Below are 21,023 nucleotides of genomic sequence, written 5' to 3'. Positions count from 1 at the left end.
CGTGGCGGGTATCACTGCTCCTGCACAGAGGTGATGGCGAGCAACTACGAGTAAGGCTCGGTGTGGTACTCCCTTGGATGTTGTCGGCGCTGACACTGGTGTCACGATTTCCCCGCGAAAGTGTGAGAATAAAAGCATAGTGCTGCGCAAGACAGGCTGTGCAGTTATGATGCCTACCATATGGTGCCAGAGTAGTGCGTGTAGTCTGTATGGAAACAAAGTGCTGCATGAACGGAGGTATGTCTGCGGCGGCAGCTGTGAATCGTGCCCATGTATCATCAATGCGTCACCAATACGCTGCCTCTTGCGATCTCCCAATTAGCGAGGCATTAGCGCCTCACTTCGCTCCATTTTCAATGTGCTGCACGAGACAGATGGTCCATGCCATCTACGCTACTCAAAGCATTTATGGCGTTCTTTTCCTAATACAAACCGTGTACCTATATAATCATAATACAAAATAGTGACACGCGTAAAGCTGTGCTCACATTTCGCATTACGGAATATCGTAATCGTCGGCAAGTTTTTTTTTTCCTCGCAGACCTTGTCCCCGTAAGCTCTTGCTTGCGTCCTAACTGCGCCTCGGTAAGGCCGAATCAAAACGCGCCAAGCCAGCGCGCTCGCTTGCCCACCAGGAGTTCATAACTCAAATCGCTGCTCAGCGGCGTTGAATTGGACGTTAATGCCTTTTGTTTTATACCCTCGTTTATTACACTCATGACGTGGTGCCATTTCCTCCCCATTGGAGGCGCAGCCACGTGCCCATTGACTCACGCACTAGGCACACCTTTTAGTCAACCAGAACCGTAGAGCCGCTGGGGCGTCAGGGAAGCGCGCTCGCGTCTCGCACCCCAGAGGCCCGGGCTCGATTCCCACACAGACCGATATGTACCAAATTTTCTTTTCAAAACCATTAGTTTACTTTGTTTACAGAAACCTCCCTGAGAGATTTGACGTCAGTTCGAGCATTTCTTGACATGCTTTAAGATGAAGATGTTTTGTGCCGGGTCCGTCATCAGCTTCCCGTAACGGATGTGACGTCGGTGCGAGCGCGTAAAATATGCTCTCTCTTGACAGGAATGGCGCCACCATCTCAAGCGGTGAAGCAAAGTACTGCATCACGGCACTAACGAGCGCCAACAGTGAGCGCTTCGGTTGTCTCAGCGCAGCGGACGCTCCAGCGCGGTGTAGCCTGGTATAGGCGGTGTAGGCCTTCTGCTGAGGTGATGACACAGTTTCCGCACATGGTTTTTCGCGTCCGATCAGCCTGTGACGCCTCGTTGCCTACGGAGTGCAGCTTCAAAATGCATGAGCAGTGCTTAACGCCGCCTACTGCTTCACTTGGGATGGCACCAACTAATAACTGCTGCGCTAAGCAGCGCAGAAAGGCAACAAAGTCGACCGGCGAATCTCACTTTGGTCCGGAGAGATTTGCCAGGGTGAAGCAGAACACCTTTGTGCATTCGCAGCGCATACTGCTAACTCTGCCACTCGCATTCCTGAAGCTGAGCGCGTCGCACCTGGTTGTCCAAGACAGTACGGAGCCGGACCAAAATGCTCGTACCTTCGCCGAAGCAACTCGGCAGCAGGAAGCCGCTCGCCAACGAGATGCCGCACGCTAAGCAGACCTGCAACACCGTCGCCGACCTGCAACACCGTCGTCGACCTGCAAATCATGCGTCTTTTGCGGCAGCGGACCGTGAGTTCACGAAGCAAACACGCAACTGCTTCTGTGAAGACACGTTTCACTTTCGTTTTCTACCAATTCTTATGAAAGAGGGATCAACCACATCTATTTAATCTTTGCGCCGTTGGCCATTTTTGATGATACCATCATCCGGTCACGCCATCGACTACGACGGATTTTCGCGCAAATGGGCATATAATGATTTCGCATTAATAGGTGCAACTGGAGGTGAATTTTGATAATCTTTAGTCCGGGCAAATATTGGTTTCACTTTATGAACATAGTCTGCGCAGGCCGAGGTGTGAGTTGTGAGATGAATATGGGCTCGAGTGAAAGGAATATTGCTATTACAAATACTATGAAAGAACGACAACCAGGCTAATTTCCTGCGCATGTCATGAGAAGGAGGATTAATTTCTTTAAGGCGGGACGCACTTTGATAATGCGATTATGAAGACAAGAAGAGCCGTGCAGGTTAATTTTTGACTGATTCGAGTAGTTTAGAGATATTAGTGTGATGGAGGTGCCAAATTATGGATACATATTGTTGTAGCTTCGACGGGGCAGCCGAATGGAGGATCTATGGCATGAGGCCTAAACGGCCGAGGCGCGCAGTGCCGCAAGAAAAAGCCGGACAGCTACAGTCGGGGACCAGACCAAGAATGATTTTATTTCCGCGAGAGGAAATGCTGCAGGCAACTTACAACGTTTGGCGCTGAGTGGCGCCGTGACGTAACGACCCAAAACTGAAACCAGAAGTCCACACAGGATACCACACATATCCTAGAGAGGGCCTGATAGGAGAACTGTATGTGCGAAGTATGGTACCTACATTCGCAAGGTGTAATTGCCGTTTGAGACAACCAAGTTTTTTACATGCCTTTGTGGTAATGTGTTCAGTATTGGTATTCCAGCTTAAATCAGAGGTAAACGGAACACCCAGGTAGTTAATTGAAAATGCTGAGTCGATAGTAATACCGCATATTTTATGCTGGTTAGAGGTAGGGCCTGTAACAGAAGCGAATTTCAGGTATTTAGTTTTTGCTATGTGAATTTCTCTCTGCCATGGGCCGCACCGGTCAATCAGTTTGGTTAAATCTGACTGGCAGCGCAGAGACGTCGGCGGGGCAACTTCATTGTATGTGATGCAGTTATCTGCAAAGAGGCGTATTTGTGAAGTAACATTAGCTGCATTGTAATTGATGCAAGTTAAGAATAGCAGTGGGCCGAGGACGTACCCTTTAGGAACTCTTCAAGTGTCGCGAGTGCGGTTAGAAAAGTGGTTGTTTAAACTTATTACTTGAACTCTGTGAATTTGTAAACTTGGTGCTTCTATTTATTTTTTGCAAATTTAACAATTTTTTGAAAATTCCTTTTAAAAAAATGCAGGCTCCAAATCGATATTTCGCTTTCAGTCACTAGAATTTAACATTATCTCTCAAATGCAGCAAATTTCATTAAAATCAGCCCAGTGGTTATCTCAGAAAAATGTTTCTGCGTTTTACATGTATTTGAACAGGCGTCATCGGAGTTGGGCCTGAGCTAACGCTTCCTCTCAACAGCGAGGAACGTAGTGCCTACTGTGAACTCACGGCTATCCTGGCGCGCTAGAAGCTTGATAGGCACTTTCATGTGCGTGTGACGCAGCGGGCAGTTTGATGATGGGTCGACGTCAGATCTTATGCAACGACTTGAAGTCAGGATATCTAAGCATAACCAAATCGGAAACCGGGAAAAAAAAAATTATCGCGGGAACCGCAACTAAATATTAACTTTACATTTGACTCAGCCCCCCTCACCCCCACCAACCAACCAAACTGAGCATGTAGTTGAGACGAACTTGACAGCTTGGCTAAAGTTTGTTGGAACCCCATATATATATAAACGAGAAGAAAGGGGGTTAACCGAGGGACCCGATAATTATTAGTCCTATAATGAGAAGCCAACAAACACTGACACCAAATACAACATAGGGGAAATTGCATGTGCTTAATAAATGAAATAAAGTAATGATAAATTAATGGAAATTAAAGTGGATGAAAAAACAACTTGCCGCAGGTGGGAACCGAACCCACAACCTTCGCATGTCGCGTGCGATGCTCTACCAATTGAGCTACCGCGGCGGCGTTTCCCCATCCACTTTCTTGGGTATTTATGTGTACTAGTAGAACCCTGGGAGTGTTAGCCAGCGCCACCACTCACAGACCTTGGCGGCGGACGTGGAACGTCTTTTTTGCCGCAGGCGTCACGAGAACGTGATCTTTTCGGGTGAAGGCAACTGGTCAATAAACCCACATATGCTACCTGAAGGCATCAATGTTGCCGGATTCGAGACCCTCGTTAAGTAATAAACGAGAAGAAAGGGGGTTAACCGAGGGACCCGATAATTATTAGTCATATAATGAGAAGCCAACAAACACTGACACCAAGTACAACATAGGGGAAATTGCATGTGCTTAATAAATGAAATAAAGTAATGATAAATTACTGGAAATTAAAGTGGATGAAAAAACAACATGCCGCAGGTGGGAACCGAACCCACAACCTTCGCATGTCGCGTGCGATGCTCTACCAATTGAGCTACCGCGGCGGCGTTTCCCCATCCACTTCCTTGGGTATTTATGTGTACTAGTAGAACCCTGGGAGTGTTAGCCAGCGCCACCACTCACAGACCTTGGCGGTTGCATTCACCCGAAAAGATCACGTTCTCGTGACGCCTGCGGCAAAAAAGACGTTCCACGTCCGCCGCCAAGGTGTGTGAGTGGTGGCGCTGGCTAACACTCCCAGGGTTCTACTAGTACACATAAATACCCAAGAAAGTGGATGGGGAAACGCCGCCGCGGTAGCTCAATTGGTCGAGCATCGCTCGCGACATGCGAAGGTTGTGGGTTCGGTTCCCACCTGCGGCAAGTTGTTTTAGAGCGCAGCTCTTTGGCGTCCGTTCCTGGGTTTCGCGTCGTCGTCGGCGTTGTCGTCGGCCTCGTAACCAGCTCCGCCCCCCTTTCATCACCCTAGCAGAGACCGACTGATACCGCTGGATGCCGCTGACGCCGCTAGAGAGTCAAGATAACGTGACTGCATAGAACACCGTCGCCGCCATGCAGAAAGAGGAGGAAAGGGTCCCCCCCCCCCTGTTCTTGTGTGGCGGATAGGGTGCTCTTCAGTTGCCGACGCGCCGGTTATTTCACGTAGGCCCCGGCACGTCGACGAATACGTGACCACCTTCCCACGGCTAGACCTGGTTCTTAGCGCTGCGGAAGCGAGGGTATCATATTGTTTGTGTCGGCATCGGCGGCGTTGTCCCTGAAACCAACTCCGCAGCTGGGGTTGACTCACTATCGGCGTCAGCGGCATCAGTCAGTCGCTGCTATCTCTTCCCTCCTCCCTTTATCGTGTTGTCCGCTTGCTGCGCTCAAATTTCGCATTAGGAAGTAACGTAATCGTCGGTAATCTTTTTCATCCACTTTAATTTCCATTAATTTATCATTACTTTATTTCATTTATTAAGCACATTCAATTTTCCCTATGTTGTACTTGGTGTCAGTGTTTGTTGGCTTCTCATTATATGACTATATATATATATATATATATATATATATATATATATATATATATATATATATATATATATATATATATATATATATATATACAGTCGTATCATAAGAAGCCAACAAACACTGACACCAAGGACAACATAGGAGAAATTGTGCTTAATAAATGTAATAAAGAAACAATACATTAATGGAAATCAAAGTGGTTTTCTGCCGCAGCTGGGGAACGATCCCATAACCTTCGCATTACGCATGCGATGCTCTACCAATTCAGCTACCGCGGCGCCATCTTCCCTTCCACTTCCTGGGGTATTTATGTGTTGCTAATAGAACCAACCCTGGGAGTGTTAGCCAGCACCGCCACTCACAAACCTTGGCAGCGGATGTGGAACATCCTTTGTGCCGCAGGCCTCACGAGTACGTGATCTTATTGCGTGAAGGCAGCTGGTCCGAAAACCCACACATGCTACCTGAAGGCATCAATGTTGCCGGATTCAAGACCCTCATTATGCAATAAACGAGAAGAAAGGGGGTTAACCGAGGTGCCCGATTTTTATTAATCATATCATAAGAAGCCAACAAACCCTGACACCAAGGACAACATAGGGGAAATTACTTAGTTGTTTTTTCATCCACTTTGATTTCCATTCATTTATCATTTCTTTAGTACATTTATTAAGCACAAGTAATTCCATAATGCGCATAATGTGAAATTCCATAATGCGCATTACTGGAACGATACGAACCCGCATTGGGGTGGACCAGACCAGACACCAGTACCAATGGTCATTCAAGTGTGTGGTGCGATATCTTTGACGGAAGAATAATTGGCCCCATATTTTTGACCACGTGCTCACTGCTCAGCAGTACATGAACGACATCTTGGAAGGCCCAGTCGAAGATTTTCGCTGTTATTTTCCTCTTGTGTTTTTAAAGCGAACTTGGTATCAGCACGACAGTGCACCAGCTCACAGCACCAGCCTTGCCCTAGCCTGGCTTGGCGAAGCCTTCGAACGCCAGTGGGTCGGGCGGCATGTACCAGTGGCATGGCCTGCAAGGTCACCAGACTTGACACCTCTTGACTTCTTGTGGGGACATGTGAAAGACAGAGTGTACCACAAACCTACAACTACACGAGAAGCGCTAAAGGCATAGATTGCCGAGGCCTGCAGCGAGATACCGTCTTGCGTCATCAAAAAAGCTACATCTGGTGTGCTGAAAAGGTGCCATTACTGCATTATGGCAGAGGGTAACTTGTTTGAACACATTCTTTAGACAGACATCACAGCGAATAAATCTCTACAACTGTTATCCATGAAAAGAGCTATCTGTGTTAAACTTTTGTATGACGTGGAAAAGGCACATAAGTAATATGAAATTACAAATTCTCTGCCGACAAGGAATGGACAGGAAGCTAAAAAGCAACCTTTTGTGTCAGTTTACAATTCTTCCTTTTATGACAACCAGTGGAATTCACACAACATTGTCAAGCTTGTTATAATGCCTGTTTGCTTGTTGGGGTCTCGCTCCCAAATTCGAACTCATGAGCTTGTCATTTTTTCTCCGCATGGATTCTGCTTGCGTGAGAGTGCAGTTATCGCCGCAGAAATGGGAGCCACGCTGTATTTCAATTGCCGCCCGAACCCACTGGCGTTTATCTCCGAACCAAGCACAATGCGAAGCCCTGTCGTGGGCAGCACGAAATGCGCGAAGCGAGCGATGTTTTTGCAAAGCACGGTTGAGAGCACTGTAATAGCGGTGCATTCGGGCACACAGAGCATGTTGTCATGTGGTAAACTCCACAGGCTTTCGTTTTTCACAAATAAAAACGGCCACGCTAAGTCGATCTCGTTGGAAGTGCCTGGGTTGGGCAATATTTGCCGAGCTCTACAACTTTCCTATTGATGCCTGAACGTTTCAAGCTATATTTAAAAAAAGTATATAATTTGTCTCGGCTGATTACTCAAAAAAAGACTAGCAATAAAATGGTACTGTAAGTTTAGATAAATAAAAAAGAGCTAACAACATCCACGCGATTTCTGTTCTGAAGAACGCATAGGTTTTTTCAAAATCTTGGTCCAAGTTAGCTGGGACACCCTGTATATATATTACTGTCCTCAAGCATCTTACCAACAAATGATCCATTCTGCAGGCAGACCGAAGGACTTTGTTAGTGAAGAGCTATTCTTATTCGGCGGATTGGTCTTGTGCAAGGTGTTGTTCGCATTAATGTGATTTTCTGTCATTTTTCAATCATTCGACAGAAATTATACGTACTGGGAAGATGTCTCACATGTCAGACAGGGCTCACAGTCGGCATTTTTTAATGATTCTTTATGTTTTAAATGCATTCTTTTCTACCCTCCTTATATTGGTTCGCACGCAGCCACGCCGCAGTAATGGGTGTGATTGGCCATTCTCCGCGACGTGTGTTAATAAAGGGACTGGATGTATATTTCACAGTAAAGGGGCAAGACCTGTTGACGTGCTGCATTCTTTACCTTTCGCAGCGTCATCACGACGCGCACCACGCGCACCGTGGGTCCCGACGGCCGAGAGCAGCTGGTGACAACCACTACCGAGGAGGAGGAGGGGGCTGGTGGCGACGATCCAGAGCTGCGCATGCGCCGCAGCATGCAAGGGGTCCTGGATAGCTTCATGGCGGACCCGTCTGCACCTGCGCCGCATTCGGACGAGGAAGAGTGAAGTCCCCGCCGGCGTGCCGCACATCTTCGCTCTCTGTAACCCCGTAGCACACATCGTACATAAAGTCTTGTTTTGCACACGGGCCGCCGCTTCGCAGAATCGCGTTCTCCAGTATATCTCGTGGCCGACTCTCCTGTCGCATTCGGTCTAATGTGCTTTCTTCGGATGTGGGAAGAACGGACCGCTTGCGCCGATATATTCGCTTGTAGGCCGGTTCTGCCTCCGGTGACAATACTGTGGGACAGCGTCACGTGTACCTCTTCACATCGCTTGTCGCGCCGTGGCTCGACGACGTCTCACTATTGGCGTTTGACTCATCGATATGAACTCAATTATTGATCTAATGTTTGCAAGTCTTTGATGTCGGTATTCATGGACATGGTTGGCGCTGCCTCTTGGAGCCTCGCAGCGTCTTACGTTTGCTCGTTTGCATCGCATTAGAAATGCGAAGCGCCGTCTCGAAGCAGTGCAGTATGTTAGACGTCACCCTACTACGTGCACCTCATCGTTCTTTTCTCGCCGGGGTGGGCCGATCATGTTCTGTCGTCGTGGTGGCTTAGGTTTTCAGCACTGACCTGCGCTTAGGTCTAACGCGCTCGACCCTTTGTGCTTTTTTTTTTGTTCCTGGTGCGTCGTGTACGTAAAAGTTAGGGCGAATGGTCACCGTGTGCGCCGTGAGTTTCCCGCTTCTGGCGCTCATTATGTGCAGCACGGTGAGCTCTGGTGCACGTGGCGACGCTAGCGCAGCGCTTTTAAGGCACAGAAGTGCAGTCTGGCGGCTTTTCATGGCGTTGTGGAGCGCCGCGTGCAGTTCACGCTTGAGCGATAGGGAATACCACACTGTTTATGTAATCTCACGTGCATGTTCTTGGCTTTCAATAAAACGCATTTTGGCTTACGTCCACGTCCCAGGTTTCCATTTTTTTTTTTCGGATAACGGGTATTGTTGCCTCGGCTGATAATCACGTATGTTGGGGCACCTTGACCCTGATAATTGTTTTGCCACCACTGGCGCGTAGCGCCCGTCCTAACGCTGCAGCCAACTGTGGAAAAGGTGTACATATGTAGGGACCATCGTCCTATCTAAATATATGAAGATAATCATCAACAGACTTAAAGGGGCCCTGAAACACTTTTCTAACTAATCATATATGGTCACACAATTAAAGGACGTCATTTTGCGAATCTCGTGCCGCAAAAAGGTTTCTAATCCTTAAACTGCAAGTACAGTTATCGCACCGATACCTGGCTTTCTCTTCCTTTTCGTCTCCGCTAGTTCGCTAGCTTCACAGCGAATAAGCCAAGAGAGCAAAAAGTTAGGTGTCGCGACGGCAAAAGGGCTCATTGCGTCATCCCGTGGCAGCCACGGTAGATTACGCAATGCAGCTACGCGCAATGCAGAGTTGAAATGATAATTTTCTGTATGTTTGAGATCACAGACATTCTATATATATATATATATATATATATATGTGTGTGTGTGTGTGTGTGTGTGTGTGTGTGTGTGTGTGTGTGTGTGTGTGTGTGTTGCTGCAGTGCATGTATTGCCGAGGATGCTCTCGTATTCATGAAATAGCTAATAGCGTTGCGTGACCAGCTGCTTTCGATGACGCTACATGACTGCATTGCGGTAGTGAGAGCAAGCGACATTTCGCTGTTTTTGACAAAACATTGTGAATTCCCTGCTGCATGCAGTGCAGTAATATTTGGCTCACACGTTCACAACAGCATCTAAAACGTTTTCTTACTATGTTCAAAAAGTGTTTCAGGGCTCCTTTAAAAATGAGGAATGACCTCTGGTGCATGGTGTGAAGCTCGCTGATCGCGGTCAGTATCACAACTGGTGTAGCAGTGCTTAGCAGTAAAATAATAAGTCTTAGGTACTTAGTTTTCAAATAAATTCGATTATATTTGACAAAAAGCTTTTCACGTTTATTGCACGGCAAACCAAAAGATACAGATAGGACTGAACACAAACGCTATCTTCTACAAAAACGTCGCTATATTAAGCAGCTTGGCGAATGCAATTTTCGTAATAACGTGAACAAATACATCATAAATTGGTAATTAGAATTTTAATTTCTCTAATATACATGCTTGTATCAGAAAATTGAAAAAAGAAATATTGTAGCTGAAGACATTTTGTTTAGGGATTATAGACCTTGCGTTCTGAGATATCTGTCTTGAAGTTTTGAGATCAGTACGATAATTTCGCATTCAGAGGTAGAAGTCCCGACACAAACTCCCCTACTCTATGAGGTGAATTCTTAAGAGGCTGACGCTACTTGCGTGAGAAATTGATCTGCGTAAGGGATAAATTACGAAAGTATCGCAAGTGCACTTTTTAACTAATCACTTTAGGGCACGTGTTTGTGATGCATATATATAATACGTCAAGACCGTGAGGTGTGGCGCTGGCTAACACTCCCAGGGTTCTAGTAGTAAAGCATAAATACCCCAGAAGGTCAATGGGAAACCGCGCCGCGGCAGCTCTGGTTAAGAGCACCGCACACGTAATGCAAAGACGTGGGTGCGTATCCCACCTGCGGCCAGTTGCTTTTTCATCCACTTTCGTTTCCATTAATTATCATTCCTTTAATGCAAATAATAAGTTCATGTAATTTCCCCTATGCTGTGTCCCTGGTGTCCTTATATATGTATGTGTGTATACAGACATACAGTCACGTTAGAAGCCAACAAACAAAGACACCAAGGACAACATAGGGGAAATCACTTGTACTTACTAACTGAAATAAATAAATTATGAATTAATGGCAATGAAAGAAGACGAAGAAACAACTTGCCGCAGGGGGTGAACGATCCCACGTCTTCGCATTACGTGTGCGATGCTCTAACCAATTGAGCTACTGCGGTGCCGTTTCCCCATTCACTTTCTTGGGTATTTGTTTTTACTACTATAACTAACCTTGGGATTGTTAGCCAGCGCCACCACTCACAAACCTTCGCGGCGGTTGCGGAACATCCTTTCTGCCGCAGGCGTAGCGAGTACGTGATCTTTTTGGGTGAAAGAAACTGGTCAATAAACCGACGCATGCTACCTGAAAGCATCAATGTTGCCAGATTCGAGACCCTCGTTATGTAATGATCGAGAAGAAGGGGTTAACCAAGGGGCCTGATTTTCATTAATCATGCCTCATTATGTAATAAGCGAGAAGAAAGGAGTTAACTAAGGAGCCCGATTTTTTATTAATAATATGAATAATAATAATACAATTAATATTATAATTAATAATAATAATAGGGCTCCTCGGTTAACCCCCTTTTTTCTCATTCATTACATAACAAGAGTCTCGAATTCGGCAACATTGATGCCTTCAGGTAGCATGTGTGTGTTAGAGGAGGAGGGGCCCTCTTTCTGTGCCTGTCACGTGACGTCGACGGAAGCAAGATCCCGCCCACGATTGTAGAGAGCCTATTTAAGGGGCTCCGAAATGTACTTTTGAACACTTCATGCTCTTCTCATTTTCTTTCATCTACCTTTGAATAAACCGTGCAAATTTCGCACTAGAAAATCGTCTCGCGCTTGCTTGGTCGCCATGGTCCACCGGATGCCTGCAGCCCGCCGACGCCACGCTACCCAATAAGTAACGTCAGTCGATCTTCGATAGGCAGGCGCCGCTACTACTCGGCAGCTGTATACGATACGCTACCCTGGAGTGCGCAACACTGCATGTCCGCGCACAATATTTCGCTTTCGCTGGGAGCTCGTTTTCGCACCGTGCCGTACGTAAGCTTTACGCCATAGCACATGCGCATTTGACAGTATAGAAGCAACGATTGTGTGGACGCTATCAGAGCTGTTCAAAAAAAAAATTTGCTATATCTAGGGACTTCGACGCAAACAATTTCCTGCTGCTTCTTAATCCAGTACATTCATTGTTTGGTGCAAACACAAATATGGGAGCGAAATGCGAAAACAACCGTGTGCTTAGATTTAGGTGCACGTTAAAGAACCCCAGGTGGTCGAAATTTCCGGAGTCCTCCACTACGGCATGCCTCATAATCAGAAAGTGGTTTTGGCACGTAAAAGCCCATAATTTAATTTTTTAAACAAATATGGGCATATGCCATGCCTTTTTTTTAATGTGCTTCTTCCATTTCCATTCCAGTGAACTTGCCACTATCTAGCATCAAGTTCATAAAGCTTCCCATTAGCCGGGCAGCGCGGGCGAGCGTCTTAGTGCGTGCTTTCTGCTACTCATTGAACATCGCAGCCCTGACGCCATAGCAGAAATCTTCCTCGCGGAAGTGCTTGCTGCACAACCGAGTTGTAGCCGATGGCTGCTTGCCAGTTTTAAATTTCACGATCTAGCCTTCAATCAGCGTCTTGTCCTGCGGGTACGTGTTAGGCTGAGACCGGGCTCCGTTGCGTACGTCCAGCACTGCGGCACCGAGCAGTAACCTACCATGTTGGACGCCTTCAAAGGCAGCGAGTATACCTATTATAGGGCTTTTAAGTGCTGTCAAGCGCACACCCGAAGCTCGAAATCCTCCCCACTTAATCAGAACCGCAGCGCAGGTGGGACGTTGAACTTTCGTTTTCAGCTGGTCTCTGCGCTTCCAAAGAAGTCGATGCGGCCGCTGTGTACACGTGATCCCTCACATACGTCACGTTGACGGCGGCACCAGCTTTTCCAGTGGTGGTGCTCACCCCCAATATAGGCAGTAACGCCTGTCTTGCTTTAAGAAGCTAAATACGGACATTCTGCGCTGAGGCTAAAAACTGTAACATTACCTGAGCTTTGGGATAAAAACAAATGAGAGTTCCGTTTGTGAGTCGGGGCTGCACATTTCTTTTTATAGTTAGCTGATTCGTGTGGTAAGGTCGTCTACGTCCGATTACTGGTGCTTGTTCAGGCTTGCTGTACGCAGTGTTCAAGGTAGGGCTCGGGCTTGCGAACATAGCAGACACCCGCCGCCCGCAGAAATTCTAAAACCCTAGTGAAACGCGAGAAATGATTAGCAACCAATTGGACCAAGTTGAGGTTCTTCCAACAGGCTTCCAAAATTTAGCAAAGGTTTTCTTTTGGGCAAGTCACTTGTATTGCTGTAAATGCATGACTCGGAAAAGAACTGAAGCAGTTGTAACGTAATTTAGGTGCGCGCACAGTGTCTGAAAGCAAACTAACGGGGCTGCGCGCAGGTCGAACGCTCCAAAGCTGGAACGAGCGAGCGCTGCTTGTTGCTTCTAAATTTCTTGCGAGCAAATAAACTGACAACTCAACGAATTGAATGAGAAAGCAGCATATTCTTATTGCACCGCTAAAGCATGCTGTGAAAACATGTCGCCTCGCGGCATAACACGTGTCATGATCAAATTCAGACCTTTCGAGGCAGTTATCATTCCTGCTACGGTGCCTGCAGACAAAAGCACAGCCCGTTTCACACTTAGTACTGAGTGCGTGCACGTATATTTCTTCACTGTGTGTGCTACCGTAATACGCAGCGACAAGGAATAGACAAATTTAGAGGACGCTTAAGCTTCGCCTTTAAGAGTGGAACGCGATAGCATTCAAAGATCGCTGACTGCTTTTCACGCTTCCCAGCAACTGCAGCATATGTAATCGTAATGCTTACTGGGAAACGTTCGCAGCGACCGCTATGCACGATGCGGACTTTCTGGTAGAAACGCGGCCTCTTGCGTGGGCCGCGATGCGGTGGAGGCGAGCGCCATCTGAAAGTGTGTCAAGGAACCCAGGTAGCACAAAAGAGATACGTAACGTTTTCGTAGCGTTTATCCAAGACGATAAAAACGGGTTAAAGAAGACACGAATGAGACAACTTCGGCGGGAAAACGTCGTATATCTCTGCTAATGTCCGGCTTAATTACTTTCTTGAGACGATCTAGAACGGGTCTGCAAGACGTATTCGAAAAGCCGGTCTAGAAATAGGATTGGGAAAGACACAAGTAATCCCTTTGCCAAAACTAATCGTAACCAGTTTCTAAACGTTTTTAGGACGTTATCAAAAAGCTGGTCTAGAAGCGGTCTTGAAAGGTTTACGATCATCTGAAGCTAATTTTCGCGGGTGACGGGCGCGATCAGACATCGTTGTTCAAAACACGCGTTTAGTTTCGCCTCACGCGACTGGCCTATGCCGCGCAGACGTCGTCAGCCGCACCCGTTGGCACGGCCTAGGCCAATCGCGTGAGGTGAAACTGATCGGGCGTTTCGAACAACGATCTCCAATCGCGCCCCAGATGAGTAGAAGCGTCGGTGTTGACTGTAAGAGCCATGGCGCAGCGCCAAGCACTGTTCCCCGCATGGCCGGCGCATCCTCTACCAAGTCGCACTAAAATGAGCCTGTTAGGAATACTAAAACCGCCTTTAGTAAGCTACGATGCTTACAACCACAATGGGAATGACATCCTGCAAAGAACAAATGGCCACGTCTTGGCAGGTGGCCAGACCAAGCCCTTCATCCTGCTAATGGCTAATGGCCAGACCAAGCCCTTCATCCTGCTCTTGGCATGAAGGGATGTATTCTAGCTAAATACAAGCCCTTCATGCCAAGAGTGCATGAAATGAGAACATTGTGACAAAGCAAAAACACTTTATTAAAATGTAATGCCTATGCAAGGTTCGAACAAACTGTGTGAGAAATTCAAATAGAAGTAAAAGTACATCAACAATGACAAAAGTCGCAGAAAGGATTCGTAATGAACTCGAAAGTGAACATTCACTAGCACATAAACAAAATTCCAGGTACACATACAAAAATGAACAGAAAAACCTGGAGTGTACTAAAGTGTCTAATTTATCATAGTAAAGTGCACGTGCTATTAGATGGAGTAGAGTTATGCAGAAGTGACATCGGAGCGAATGGAAGAAGTAGACTGAAAAATGCAAGAGTATGAATCGGATGGTAACTGCCTCCAACCAATGTTACCAATCAGCTAGAAGCTTGAAAAGAGCACAAAAAGAAATACCACCGCATAACATCATAAAACAATCCTGTGACAGAAATAAAAAAAATGGGAACAATGCAAAATTGGAAATATTGCCTTTGGGATATATCAAAGAAGGTAATGGCGAGAAAAAATAACCATACAACAAAAAAGCAATAAAGTGAAATTAGTACAGAATACTTAAACAGGGGATTCAGTGTAACAAGTGAACACTACTGTAGTACAGCGAACGATGAGACAGTAATGCTGCATCTTGCCACTCCAGAACGTGAGAAATGAATATGCAAGCCTCATATTAGAAACTTACTTAAACATGGAAATAAACTGGAATGCACTGGAAGCTGCAGTTGTGTAACAAAGGAAGCAATGGTCATAATAAATTGTAAGTGTTTTATCTAAAAAGCCCTTTACAAGAGGCAAAGTTGTACCTCTCTGGCAAAAACAAAGTTGCAACGAATAATTTGCAAACCAGCAAATACATTAATTAGCACACTGACATGTCACACTTTGCACACATCTCCAGTCTCCTAAAGTAAAAAAAAGCACTGTGAATGAGGAAAACGTTTAACACGTGTAGCCCAGAGCAAATTCTTTGCCAGTTCACTCACACTTTCACATCCAAAAACATTTGCCACAAAGTCCAAGCACAGTTCCACTGATGTTTACCAATTCACCCCCACTTTCACGTCCAAAAATATTTGGCACACAGTCCAGGCAGAGCTTCATGGATAAACAGCTTGAGAGCACCCTACTGATTATTGTGCAGTCCCGCTGCTGGAAATAGAACTGCCGCACATGCTGGTAGTGGTTTCAATGCAGACACACTTGCTGCCCTGGACAGGTATGCTCAGATATCTGCACTGGTGCTCCATTTTGTCGAAGTAGACACATTGATGCACTACGCTGGTAATTGAAATGTTTTGAATGCACAAGTACTGGCTTCACCAGAAAGACTTGCCCACATACCACCACTGGCATATATATGCACTTGCTCTTCACTCAGTAGCATTGAACTTAAAGTGTTCCCTATGTGGGAGCCATGTGTAAAACCGGTGTCACACGACCACTCTCGATCGCGATCAAGCCCGATCCGGATCGAAATTATCGATGCGACCGGCTCACTCTCGTAGCTTGCGCAGAGGAGCCAATCACGACCGAGAAATTCGATTTGTGACGGACTGGATAGCGGCTAAAAGAGCCCCGTGTGAAACCGGTATCAAATAATGCACAGACGTACGCTAGGAAAATGTGATGCACAAGGACAAAGAACTGCGACATGCTATATATATATATATATATATATATATATGTATATAAACTGCGAGAGCGCTTCGCGAACTCCATGCGCACACATGGCACCCGCATGAACTCGGCAGGCCGCCGTAAAGCGCGAAGGGCGCACAGCGTACATTCCGACACATGTCCCAAATTGCAAACAATCGTACTACCTAAAGCATACAAGTTATTTTATACCAAGGGCATACTCGACTCACGTATGCAGTATCCACAAGCGAGTTATGCAACGTACATGCTGTATCCATTCGCCAAATAGTAAAATTGATAACAAGCACAAAGCTACAAGGGACTCAATACATTACTACCATTTGAGGCGTCAAATAAAATCGAATTTGGCCATTTCATATATTGGACACAATATATGGACACATGTGGTACCCGGTAATACCATGAAATACCCATCACGTGGGTAAAGGGGGCGAAAACACAATCGAGAACCTGAAGCGCAAATGATAAAAGCACGGTATGGTGCACGCAAAATTCTGTCAGTGCGCTGTAGCGCGAGGGAAGAAAATAGGGCGAGCACTTGACCTCACCTTTTGGGATACCGCACTAGTACTGAATCATTAAAAAAAAAAGCCTGTTTGAACCAGTTCCCTTGTCTGCAACACTCTTGCTAAACGGGAGACTAAAATACCACGATGACGGCTCTATAGCGGAGATCGGCAAGGTGCGCACAGACAGAAACTTTGCCGCCTTTCTTCGCATTCTGCAAAATGCTTTCTTGTTAGGATCACGCATAGCGGCCGATCCCAACGCTAGGGACACACAGGCACGATTTCGTCCCTCTAACTTTCGTCCTTATACTGCCCTTAACGCCTTAATTACAGCGTAAGTGAAAAGGCGCCTCACATAACATGACAATGAACTTGAAGAGCTGATTAGTGCCCTCCACTCCGTGCCCTCCAATTGAAAACACTACTGATTTCCAAATTAAACTACACAAACAGATCGCACAACCCAAACTAATCACAGAACGTCGTTTTCTTGACGGCAAAACCCTGCAACACTTACATGACAAAGGCAGCGGCAGCACATTCAGAACAGCCGCTTTCATACCACAGCGCAGTGCAAGTGCGATAACGCTATTATGCCCGGCTCAAACAGATCGCAGAACCCAGACTAATCACAGAATATCGTTTTCTTGACAGCAAAGCACTGCAACACTTACATGACAGAGAGCAGCGGCAGCACATTCAGAACAGTCGCAAACAGACCATAGTGCCATGCGAGTGCGATAACGCAACTATGCCCGGCTTCACGAATAACGTGGCCGCCTTGGTCACATAAAATTTGAAAACACTACTGATTTCCAAATTAAAACCACACAAACATATCGCACAACCCAAACTGATCACAGAATATCGTTTTCTTGACAGCAAAACACTGCAACACTAACATAGCAAAGGGCAGCGGCAGCACATTCAGAACAGCCGCAAACACACCACAGCGCAATGCGAATGCGGTGACGCGACGATGCCATGACGACGCGACTATGCCCGGCTGCCCGGCATCACGAATCACGTGGCCACCTTGGTCACATGATTTGACGACGGTATCGCCACCTTGCGCAAGGTTGGATCGCGTTGATGGGTTGTTGAATATTGTAGAAGCCGCTAAAGAGGCTGACGCGCCGTGGCGTGGCGGTGGCGCCTTGAGTCGTTTTCAAAGCGTATTCACCCCTCGTTTTTAAGCTGCCTGGCTTTCAACGTTATCAAAACGTATTCACCCCTCGTTTTTTAAGCTATCTTGTTTGGAACCTCTTTGATGCGTCGATTTTGGTCAAAAATCCGTTTCAGACGTTGATTCCCTTAATACGACGTTTTCAAGACTTTGTGTGCTACCTGGGAAATGGGCGCGCCGCTCCGTTGCTTCCGAGATATTCGCGCGCAAATGGCGGACACCGTGGCCGGTCTGTGTATGGTAGTAACGCTGGAAAAGGGGTTTGAGTTTCGCGTAACATAATTGTGTTCTCGTACATTCAAATCACAATTCGACGCTATCATGTCTGTAGGTTGTGTGTAAGTTTTACTTTACAATATATCTACGCATTTTAACTTGAGAAATTCAATTAGTTCAGTAACTTCCTGGTGCCACATGGAGAGCCTTGGTATGGGTGGTTCGAGAATCTTTTTCGCCGAAACGACGCCCGACGCCGACGCTGGATCTTCTGCGACACAGGACCCTTAACGCTGTCGCGTTATAATGTGCGCGCAACGTGCTCGGTTTTTGACGCGAAAGGAAAACAAAGCACTCAAGAATAACTAAGGGGGTCAAACAAAATGAAACAAACGGATATGAATAACTGCGCTAGTCTTTGTGTCCCTTTCTTGTCTTCGTTCACAATGAGCTAGACGCGATTCTTCTCGACAATAGTTCACTACACCAGACAGACCTTGCCCGCCGGCGGGGAAATGCATGCGTCACGCTCCGAACTTAGTGTCTTCTTATGTCCCCAGCGGCAGAGATGAAAATGTTGGAGGGTAGCGAGGTGTAGAGTGACTTAGTCAGCGATATGTTCATTCGAAGCACGTCCCACTCGTCCCTATCCTCGCACAACCAATGGAGAGGATGGCGCACCAGTAATACTTTTAATGAGCCCCAGACATTTTCAATGATGCCGAGGTTCGGGGATTGGGGCGGCCGCTCCAGGTCAGTGATGCCGTGCTCTTCGAGCAGTTCTTGCAGAACACGAGCAGTGTGGATCGGCGACATATCATGTTGGAATATATAGTCGCCTTCCAGGAATGGGCCCTGAAGAACGCACGAAATCAGTACATTGTTTGATTTCCCCGTACCGTTCAGCGATGAACTTGCCTTCGAGGCGTATCAGTGGGTGTCGCACAACGCTTAGTAAAGAATATCGGCTCAGTTCACACAGTAATGATGAAATCCACACGTTGTCCCTGACAGCAGGATGCGGTTCAAGACTACGCTTCTCGGGCATCTGCGCCTGCGCGAGCAGCTGCCGCAGCCTGACTCAGGCGCTCGCCGCATCGCGATGCAATGCGCTCCGAGTTTTCCCCTAACTGTAAAACAGCTTGTACATAAGCGAGAACATTCCTGCTGCTTAAAGCATTAGTAACACTAATGCTGGGGCCAGAAAGCTATAAACGAACAAAACCAAATGAAGCTTAAACGCACATCACTATAATATATTAAAGCACCTGCAAAGCACACTCCACGATTTGAAATGCCTGCAAGATATTTAAAATAAATAAAAAGAAAGCAATGTTCTGCACGCCGGGAAGAAAGAAGTCCCGAGTTAAATGTTTCGAACAAACCGGTATAGTAGCAGTCGTCACCTTTTCCCAATGCGGTTTCTTATCCAAGTCACTCTCCGAGGCACGTCGTCTGCTGCTTTCGCGAAAAGATGAAATCCTACGTAGCTGTCTTTAAACCGCGATGACACACATAATGGTACACAAGTCTTTCGATATCCATATATCTTCATTTTCGGCTTGAGCGCGGCGGCATCACGACGATTTGAGAACTATGAGGCATTCAGTGCATGCCATGATAAGAGGCTCTCTTTCGCTTCAAGCTTGAACCTGGATAGGCTGTTTCTCGGCGCAGCCGCTAGGGGATGAGCATTTAGTTGGAGTCGCCAATTGTACGAAACACAATACTAAATATTTAATTGGCAGCATTTCATCGAGTAACTAGCTCTTAATAATTTTAGGGCATACTTCGAGATAAGCGCTGTTCAACTTGCGGTAAAATGTACTTTTCTTTCTCTTATCCACATTTAACAAAACACTTCTTAGTGCTAGACGTAAAGGGCGCCTTTGATAACGTGAGCCATGAAGCCATTCTCAGTTATCTAGAAGATATTGGCTGCGGTGCCAAAACATACGCCTACATGCGCGCTTTCCTCACCAACCGTACGGCCACGGTGGGGATTGCCAACCTCCGAAGCAAGTCATTTCACCTACCTAACAGGGGTACGCCACAAGGTTCGGTAATCTCGCCACTCCTCTTCATCGTGGCCCTCCTCAACCTTCCCCGCCTCCTAGACACCGTCCCAGGGATATCCCATGCTCTATATGCAGATGATATCACACTGGACGAGAGGCGCGAGCACGGGCGAACAGGAGACCCGTCTTCAGGAGGCAGTCAACATCACCGAACAGTACCTCAACACCTGCGGCCTCCACTGTGCCTAAGATAAATCCGAGCTTTTAGTACTCGGGGCAGGCACCCGGGGCCGGCCCGCAAGTCCTTCAGGGAGTCCCGATACCGAAGGTCGACTCACTTCGAGTCCTCGGAGTCCATATACACACGGACGGGTCCGGCTCCGCCACACTCCCCAGGCTACACAACACCGTGGCACAGCTTACTCATCTGATACGACGGGTAGCCAATCGCCGCAATGGCCTCAAAGAGCACGAAACTTTGCAAATGGTACAAGCCCTCCTTTACAGCCGCATTACATACGGAACTCCTTACCTGAACCTGAAGACACCCGAGAAACAAAAGCTAAACCTTCTAATACGAAAGGCCACGAAGCTCGCCCTAGGACTACCGACAACCGCCTCCACTGACCGAGTGCTTCGCATGGGAGTTCACAACTCCTGGGAAGAACTCGCGGAAGCGCACCTCATCAACCAGATCGAGAGACTCAAGCTCACAACCACAGGCCGAGCAGTCCTCCGACGCACTGGATACGTAACCAACATAGAACACGATGGCGAACGTAAGGAAAAGATCACATCGAAGCTGCGAGAATGTTTACAAGTTCTTCAGATCCCTCGGAACATGCATCCAGAACACCATCGAGGCAGACGGCTCGCCAGGGTAAACGCCATCAGACACAAGCACCGTAACGACCCGCAGGCTCGCTACGTGGACG

The 21,023-nt window shown here is 46.9% G+C and overlaps 1 protein-coding gene across 20 annotated transcripts in view; it reads left to right on the top strand.

The window, feature by feature from the left end:
• The window catches only part of LOC135911558 (uncharacterized), a 412,939-nt gene extending 404,094 nt beyond the window's left edge, over positions 1–8,845 (top strand). For all 20 annotated transcript variants that reach the window (XM_070528859.1, XM_070528854.1, XM_070528861.1 and 17 more), the window contains one exon: positions 7,752–8,845. In XM_070528859.1, coding sequence (XP_070384960.1) covers positions 7,752–7,947 — 196 coding nt within the window. In that variant the 3' untranslated portion in view covers positions 7,948–8,845. The remainder of the gene's footprint in view (positions 1–7,751) is intronic.
• The last annotated feature ends 12,178 nt before the right edge of the window (positions 8,846–21,023 follow it).

Source organism: Dermacentor albipictus, chromosome 1, assembly GCF_038994185.2.
Source record: "Dermacentor albipictus isolate Rhodes 1998 colony chromosome 1, USDA_Dalb.pri_finalv2, whole genome shotgun sequence".
In the NCBI taxonomy this organism is placed as follows: Eukaryota; Metazoa; Arthropoda; class Arachnida; order Ixodida; family Ixodidae; genus Dermacentor; species Dermacentor albipictus.
This window is presented reverse-complemented; position numbering and strand designations above follow the sequence as displayed.